Raw genomic sequence first — 9,395 nt, forward strand, 5'->3', positions numbered from 1 at the left:
CCATAGAGGAAAAAATGCTTTGCCATGTTTGAATTTCTTTAAACCAATCACAAGCATTCCTGGGTGGAGCTAAGCCCATGATGCAGTGATGGTGCTGCGAGAAAATAGTGTCATGGGGGAAGTTGTTTTGGTGGAACATTTGCATGTCAGGAGGCAAGGTCACAAAAGAAAAGCTAACAGCTGTTAGCTTGTTTACGTTCATACCATTAGCTTCCCAGGCGCTAATTTGATGTTTTCAGTGTGCAGGTTGCAGCCCGGAGGCTGTTCTTGTTTCCTGCAGTGTGCAGACCAACCTAAAAACTTTCTGGAATGTTTTGAAAAAGTTTTACCAACTGATAATGTGTCAGGTTCATGGATCACTTTTTGAATTATAGATTTTTGTGGGTTTAGAAAATGCAAAGATTCAAGTTTATAGAAGAAAGAAGAGAAGAAGAAAAAGTAAATTATCTCAACAAAAGATTCTAAGTCTAAGAGTTTGAGTTTGATTCAGAACTCAAAAATTTAGTGAAAATTTCAACTTTTTTTTTTTTTACAGCGTAAGCAGTAACTGAATCTTACCAGATACTGAGCTCACAATGATGTGTTTTGTAGTGTTTACAACTTAATTAATAACACAATTATAAACCTTTATAAATTATTTATTAGGGTAATCTTATTGTAAAGTGTTGTCCATTATATAATTGTATTCTTGAAAAAGAAAAACTGGTCAATATATCTACAAATATCAACATCAGGATCTGTTTTGGCTTAAAAAAAAAGGGAAAACAGATAATAGAAATAAAAAAAAGTCCTTTAACCATCTGAGAGAGAGACAGAGAGGAGGGAGGTGTGTGTGTGTGTGTGTGTGTGTGTGTGTGTGTGTGTGTGTGTGTGTGTGTGTGTGTGTGTGAGTGAGTGAGTGAGTGAGAGAGAGAGAAAGAGAGAGGGAGAGAGAGCAGCAGTATAAAAGCAGCAGTCAGACCTGAGCAGCTCTGAACTTGTGAAGAGACTCTGAGAGGATTAAAATTCATCTGACAGAAACAACAAAGAGTTTTTATATTTTCTCTCTGGATTCTGATTTTATGATTTTATTTTTTTTTTAATGATTCTGATGTGTGAGACGAGGCTCTGTGGATGATGGAGGAGCCGCTCTGTGCGTCATTTGATTTTTGTTTCTTGGATTTTTAAGTTGCTGAAATGTTGTAAAATTCGATGAAGATGAAGAGGAGGAGGCAGAAATGTGTCTGTGAGGCTTTGACACCTGTCTTCTGAGTGTTGGACAGCTGGACACGGACATGGAGACGCTGGTGTTCTGGGTGGAGGAGACGCGCACGGTGGATGAACGTTTGCGTGCTTTCAGAGTGGTCTCCTTTCAGCTCGATGACAGGGGGATCTGACGGAGGAAGGTGGAGGCATGGAGAATGCCAGTCAGCTCAGACCTACGCCTGTCACCTACGGAGAGCTGTTCAACGTCTCCACCAACTACACTCATGCCAACTCCACGTCCGGAGCGGAGGAGAAGGACGCTAACGTGGCGTTCCAGGCGGGTCTGGCGGTGACCTTAGCGCTCATCACCTTCGCCACGACGCTGTCCAACGCGTTCGTCATCGCCACCATCTACCAGTCCCGGAAGCTCCACACCCCCGCCAACTTCCTGATCGCGTCCCTGGCGGTCACCGACCTGCTGGTGTCCATCCTGGTGATGCCCATCAGCGCGCTCTACACCGTCAGCCAGACCTGGACACTGGGGCAGGTGGTGTGCGACATCTGGCTGTCCTCGGATATCACATGCTGCACCGCCTCCATCCTCCACTTGTGCGTAATTGCGCTGGACCGATACTGGGCCATCACGGACGCTGTGGAGTACTCCAAGAAGCGCACTCCGGCGCGCGCAGCGGGCATGATCGCCACCGCCTGGGTGATCGCCATCTCCATCTCCCTGCCGCCCTTCTTCTGGCGCCAGGTGAAGGCGGAGGAGGTGACGAGCTGTAACGTGAACACGGACCACATCTTCTACACCATCTACTCCACCTTCGGCGCGTTCTACATCCCCACGCTGCTGCTCATCGCGCTCTACGGGAGGATCTACGTGGAGGCGCGGAAGCGCATCTTGAAGCAGTCGCACAACAAGCCGGGAAAGAGGCTCACCTCCGCGCACCTGATCACCAACTCCCCCGGCTCGGTGGCGTCCACCACCTCCCTGAACTACGGGACGAACGACACCTCCTCCTGTGACACTACCTCGTCCTCCGCCAACGTGAGCCAAGTCAAAGTCACTGTGTCCGACGCGCTGCTGGAGAAGAAGCGCATCTCCGCGGCGCGCGAGAGGAAGGCGACCAAAACTTTGGGAATAATCCTGGGAGCCTACATCATCTGCTGGCTGCCCTTCTTCATCTACACCCTCCTAGTGCCTGTCTGCGAGTCCTGCTTCCATCCGGAGCTGTTCGACATCTTCACCTGGCTGGGTTACCTCAACTCCCTCATCAACCCCATCATCTACACCATGTCCAACGAGGACTTCAAACAGGCCTTCCACAAACTCATACGCTTCAAATGCTGCAGGGCATGAACCACCATCACCAGCCATAATAGATACACCACATACACCCCGTCCACCCACCTCTAACCCTGCAAAACAGGGCCGTTTCTAGCTTTTTGGGGGGCATAGGGCTGATACTACATCAACATCATATGAGACGAGACATCGTCTTAGATTTTCTGTATTGGTATTAGAGCTTGACTGATACTGGATTTGTTGGATATTAGGGAGTAAAAAACTGAAGATATCGATATATCAGCTGATAATCTTTATATAGAATATATAATATATACATAAACACACATTTTTGCAGTGATCCCTCACATGTGGTGTGATAATGTACAGTGAGCAGGTCATTGTTTTGAAATAAACCCTGACAGGATAATGCAGAGGTTTATTTCATAATAATGACCTGCTCAGTGCACATGATCCCGCTTATTACATGGCTACTTACAAAAAATGATAATTTGTGGATTGGCAGTATTAATTTTAAAATGATTCTACTGCTTAATAATGATTTTATTGCTCTTCCAGTATCTATGATCAAATGGAAGCAGAATATTTCACAGTTTAATAAACTTCATTGTTATCGGGGCACTGAAACAGTGATATAAATAACTGTAAATTAAAAAACAAACAAACGTACAAATAGAACATTATATACATACAACAATTAAACTTAATGAAATCAAACTAACAAAAGTGATCCAATATATATAAAGTGCTGCAAGTTAAATAAAAAATGAAAACAACCTGCATTATTGTCATTAGAAAAGAAAATGTTCATATTGGTGCAAACCGAACTGAACATATATGCTGATACTGATACAGACAGATAGAGCTGTGAGAGGCCAATATTGGGCCGATAATAGTGGTCGGCCAATATATCGGTCAGACTCTAATCAATATATCGTGACATGTCTTTAATGTTGTCTTTTTTTGGTTTCTGAACTTACCTGACTGTTCTAGCTGTTCTATTATTTGCTGTTAGTCATGATGTCCACTAGAGCTGCAACGATTTATCGATTAGTTGTCAACTATTAAATTAGTCACCAATAATATTGGTAATCAATTAGAGTCTCTGATTTCAGCTTCATAAATGTGATTATTTTTATATATTTGGGTTGTGGACAAAATGAGACATTCGAGAAACACTCATCGACATTTTTTCACAATTTTCCACAACTAAACAGTGTTTAACATTTAAATGCATCAATCTGATGCACTTAAAATGGAAAGCGTGAAAAACATTTAAAAAAAGACACACAGGAATTCAGCGGAAAAAACAAATCTTAAATAAATATACATGTAAATATACAAGATTTATTTATGAAAGCAAATGAACCTTAAAATTCTTCATATTTATTTTCAGAGCTATAAACACGAATTATTCTAACTTGATTTTAAATGAGTTGAATGAATGTACTGTTAAGAGTTCGATGAACTTTTAAAATTAAGTTTCTAAAGAAACTTAATCAGAACAGTGGTTTGTTCAACTTAATACCTTGAACATGTTTCCATGAGTACAACTGAATTAATTTCAAGTTTATTTGTAGAAATGTGTATTTATTTTAAATCATTACAAATTTACCTCAATTTGTCTTTTCGAATTAAGTCAACTTAAAAATTTGAGGCAGCCAGGATACTAACTGTTAATAGTTTAATTTATAGTTTATTTTTACAGTGTACTAAAATTAATGTTTTCTCTCAAATTCAAATCAAACATCTCAAGCTGACAACCACAATTTAAATCTATAGAAAATAATAATAAATGGGAAACACTGCAGCTTCCCTACATCAAGAAAATCATGAAAACTTTTAGGTTTTACAGAATCTGCATCATAACATCTGCAAATAAATGTTTATCTTAAATGTTAGGAACACATTTTTAATAAAAATAAAATAAAATAATAATTTATAAAAAAAATAAATATATATAAAAAATATCCCAGCTAGCTGCTAGCATTCTTGCTAGTCAGCAAGTGTGTGACAGAGTAAAGGCTCATTTATGTCTTTTGAACAATGTAATTGTCACTTTCCACACATTTCCATGTGTCTATTACATTTTGCATGGATGTTAAGCAATACATCCACTAGAGGGCGCCACTCAGAGTCAAAGGTTACCCTGAAGAAGAGGAGGAAGAGTCTTGCAAATTGAATTTAAAATACTTTAGGATTTTTAAAACTTCTTCATCGTGTTATGTGGTCGTGTCTCACCTGAACTATTGGCTACTTTTCATCTGTATCCGTGAGCTTTCAGAAAATATGCACAAATATGACAAAATAAATGCAGACTATGGACAGGAGGCTCTGTCTACATCTGTATTTAATGTTTAGCATAAATGAGCCTTAACTTTGCACACCAATGGGGATACACTGCACGGGGGGCCCACTGTGGCTTTGGGTTCCCTCTGCAACAGCATACAGCGAGAAACGGCCCTGCTTCAAACCCATCTGTAAAATGCCAGAATCAAATCAAACCCACCATCACACAAAAATACGCCACTGCCCAGGTCTCCCTGAAGGCAACAACATCCAGATTGTTTATGATAATGAGGCTGCAGAATGAGCTTCCACCTGATACTGACCTGCCGTCCAGTCTGCGGCGTGTTATCTGACGGCTCCGCCTAATGAATGGCTGTCATTTCCAAACCATCGGAATCTAAAAAAACATAAGGAAAAATACGTGGCAGCTGCTGTTGGTGCAGAGGAGGAATATCCGTGGATGATGATGATGATGATGATGATGATGATGTGGAAACTCTGTGACTGTAGTGTTCTTACAGTGACTTGGAGAAAGCCCATAGCCCCCCCAGAGTGCAGGGGCCCCGCCTGTACGTGCTGCACTGGACTGTAGCCTACAGACTCACTTTGCCATATGAGTTTGACAGTCAACGTTCAGTTGGCTTGTAAGCACAAACAGCTTAAGACTAAGCTATCACGAGCCCCACGGGCAAAAAATAAGATTTGTGTTTCATTTTCCTGACTCAATAAGGGGAAATACTGGTGCCTCAACAAGTTTAAGTTTAGTTCCTCAGACGTGCCTGGCCCGGACGGAGGTAAAAGCATGATTTTAGTTTGAGAAAAAGACACAGATATGGTTAAATCTCGTGGCCAGTGTCTGTATTTTATTTTATTTTCATTGCTGTGACTGCTGTTCACTTTAAACAAGGCTCCAACATGAGTGTAAATGTACGAATCTGTATGCATCAGTGTGGTTTTTACATTAATTTCCCTTCAGAGTCTGGATTTTTGCTCAGTCGACACTGTAAAATAGTGCAAGGTGACCGACTCTGAGGGAATGAAGAGCTGATTCTATCTACCAGACCTCCTGTTGAAGATGCATTCTTGATTGTTAATATTAGCTTTGATGTTCCATTTCATGTCAGGCTAAACAAACACGACTCCAGATCCAGTCGAGCAGGGCTGATAACAAACAGGACGGCTCCTACAGTCGCCTCCACCCAGAAAAAGTTGTGGAAGATGATGATTTTTTTTTTTTTAATGCTGGAAAATGTCACGGTATTCTGATCAAAATCAGCCTTTTCCTAAATGTCAGGCTTTAGCTGCTGCTGATCCCTTAAAAGAAAGTTTTTGAAAATCTGTTTGCTCGCAGGATGTCAGAAAAAAAAAAAAAAGATGAAAAAACTGTAACAACAACGACTAAATACTGCTGATGGAAATCATGTTTCATGTGTGCAGGACTGTAGATACCACTGAGGATTTTGGAAATTTGGGGATTTGAACAACCTGAGGACCAGAGAAATTCAATTCAATTAAATTTAACATGGTAAGTGTAAAGGTCCATTCTGCAATTTATTAGAGTCAAAATTCTTAAACTAGACTGTTTTTAGGCCAAAAAGGATTTTCAGTAGTAGCCTATTGCTCTACTAGAATTAAATTCTTGGCATTGTGGAAAAGGCGTTTAAGACATTGTTTATGGAGATAAAATAGTATAAAACAGTATTTAAAGATCCAGTGTGTAAGATTTAAGGGTATTCATCACCTGGAAATAAGAAGACTCAGAGGGAGCAGCTTCTCTTCTATGGAGGCGGCCATGTTGAACCGTCATGTTTCTACAGTAGCCCAGAAAGTACAAAACCTAACATTAGCTCTTCTATTTTTGTGAGTTTTGTGGCCACTGTAGGTTCTACTACACAATTGGAAGGGGAGGGTGAGGCAAGTGTTGTTCAGTTGATTGCACACTAAAGCCTCACCACCAGATGCCACTAAATCCTACACGCTGGTCCTTTAAAAGTTCGATAAATGCATGAGGTAAGGGATAATGTACAGTCAGCAGGTCATTATAGGAAAATAAACCACAATGTCGAGGTCTTTAATCACTCTGTAAGGGTTTATTCCATAGTAATGACCTGCTCACTGTACATTATCTTTCTTATTATCCGGCTACTTGCTTAAAAAGTCAATATCTGACACAAATATTAATCTAAACAATGATTGTATTGATTTAATAATAGTTTTATTGCTCTTTCAGTTATTATTATCAGGACGGTGTCCATAGCAGCGTTCTATTATTCAGAAATGACTGACTAGTCAGAATTGAGTATTTAAAAAGCAGTGAAATAAACTTAGATTTTAAAAAAGCAGGTAGGTATTGGACAGTGTTGGGGACATTACCCTCAGTATTTCTAAAATCCTGGCTACAGTCCTGCACATGTCTAAAAATAATTTAAGAAATCTCATAATGTGATCTAAAAATGTGTAGAACCCTGTTCTCTTCATTTTAAGGAGCGGTTTTGGGAAATGGGCTTATCATTACTCTCTTGGTGAGACTTACATGGAACAACTGATACCACTCTCATGTCTCTGTGTTAAAAGACTTTCTACAACACTGTCAGGCTCTTGATGGACAAAAAGAATCTAAATCGATGCAGCAGAACCAGAGATATCACCGGGTTTTTTGGCAAAGACTGAAGAGATTCAGGTGCATTAAATTGACTGAGTATAAAGATGGACCAAAAACATCACAGTCGCCCTCTGGCGGCTGGCTGCAGTATAGGTCATAAGCCCCGCCTCCTCCATTTAGACCCCTGTCCCTGCAGATGGGACAGGGGTCTAAAAAAAACAAAACAAAGTATGTTATGCTAGGTGTGTTATGCTAGTAGCAGCTAACGTAGCCTGGAGCCTCCAGCCTGCAGCAGAGATGAATGGTTTTAATTTTCAAACTTATAGACGTCTGAGCTGATACTGACTCAGTCGAGTCAACATCACTTCCCAAGACCTGGAAACTGACTTTGATGTGTGAAAACAGTTAAAAACAGGGCTAGCGCCAGGAGAATATTATGCTAACCTAGCATAAAGATTAGAAACAAAAACTTTGGACAAAGCCAGGTGAGCTGCTTCCCCTCGTTTCCAGTCTTTATGCTAAGCTAAGCTAACAGCTTGGTGGCTTTGGCTTCATATTTAAAGGGAAAATTTTGGACTGTACTAACTGTACTACTAATGTACCAGTATCTACACCAGTACCGGTGTAGGAAGCTAAGCAGGGTTAGCAGCAAAATGTATTTTAGTGTCAGTTTACACTATATTTAAGATATTTTCATCGCCTTACGTTGCCACCAGACAACCTTTTTTGAAGGGATACTGCTGTTACATAAACCAAATATCGCTCTCTCCAAACCAACCAACCTCCATTGGCAAAATCAGTGATTTTACTTCACAGAAAACAGGAGTTGCAGGTCTACTGCTGCCTTGGTCAGTTGTTAGTTTGTGTTAGTCTGTGACTTTGGTAAAATTAAATTAACATTTTAAAACACTAAAGTCACGAAACAACAGAAACAAACTAAGAGATTGAGGTAGCAGTAGACCAGCAACTCCTGTGTTCTGTGAGGTAAAATGACTATTCTTGTCAATGGAGTTTGGCTGGTTTGGAGAGAGTGATGTTTGCATTATATAACCTTGGTTTCCCACCAGAAAAGTCTGTCTGACAGCAAGTTAAAGCAGTGAAAATATACTAAATATAGCATACATTTAAACTGATACTGAATTTTTAGGTGTCATAATTTGTGTTGCTGCTGACCCTGTGCTTAGCTTCCTATACTGGTACTCCTGCTGCTTCTCCAAACTGGGGGTGTGTCGACTGCCATCTACTGTAGGTAATACACTGACCGTGGATACAAAACGACATTAAATAATCCAGGCTTGACAGGCATGAGAGTGGTATCAATCTGTTTATCTAACTCTTGGCAGGAGAGTTAAAGAACTTCAAACTATTCCTTTAATAAAATATGTTCTCCAGAGCTGTAAAAAGCAAAAACATGCATTTGTTTAAAGAGTAAAACTATTTGTTCCCAAAGAATCCAGCAATCTGTAAAAACAAAACATAGAAACAGGCAGTTGGTGCACCAGAAAAAAAAGACAGAATTACATGTGACAGACTCCTGCTGAATCACATCAAAGATGGCTGCCAAAGAGTCGCGACCATGCTGGCTCACACCTCGTCCTGTAACCGAGCTCCTTTTTTTTCCCCCTTGCAGCCATGTTGGATGTCTGAGCCGAATGAAGGCGTGGACGCACTGTAGCCGTCCTGCTCTGTCGCAGCTCTGTGGTGAAAAGCCTCTTTGTGTACAGTATCGATCAGCTCAGTGTGAAACTCATCTGGTGGCTCTGTCAATCCAAATGGAAGTTGCGTTTCATCCGGGTTAGCTTCTGCTGTACAACGCTTCTGCACACATAGGCGATGCACTGTAACTGCTCTGCTCTGGACGATGAAATACAACCAACACTTGGAGCACAAAAAAGCACTGCTGCTGTTGTGAAAACTGAAAAAAAAATATATCAATAAAAAGGTCTATGGCATCATGAGGTTATGATAGTTTGCACATATTCTCATTTTTTTTCTCATGAAACGTGTGTT

General features: G+C 40.6%; 1 protein-coding gene across 1 annotated transcript; it reads left to right on the top strand.

The window, feature by feature from the left end:
* The first annotated feature begins 1,078 nt into the window (after nt 1-1,078).
* LOC146314838 (5-hydroxytryptamine receptor 1B-like) lies at nt 1,079-2,795 on the top strand. Its single transcript, XM_084737315.1, has one exon. The coding sequence runs from the start codon at nt 1,394-1,396 to the stop codon at nt 2,546-2,548; it is 1,155 nt and encodes a 384-aa protein (XP_084593441.1). The 5' UTR covers nt 1,079-1,393; the 3' UTR covers nt 2,549-2,795.
* The last annotated feature ends 6,600 nt before the right edge of the window (nt 2,796-9,395 follow it).

This window comes from Lutjanus erythropterus, chromosome 15, assembly GCF_056507025.1.
Source record: "Lutjanus erythropterus isolate fLutEry1 chromosome 15, fLutEry1.hap2, whole genome shotgun sequence".
In the NCBI taxonomy this organism is placed as follows: Eukaryota; Metazoa; Chordata; class Actinopteri; order Lutjaniformes; family Lutjanidae; genus Lutjanus; species Lutjanus erythropterus.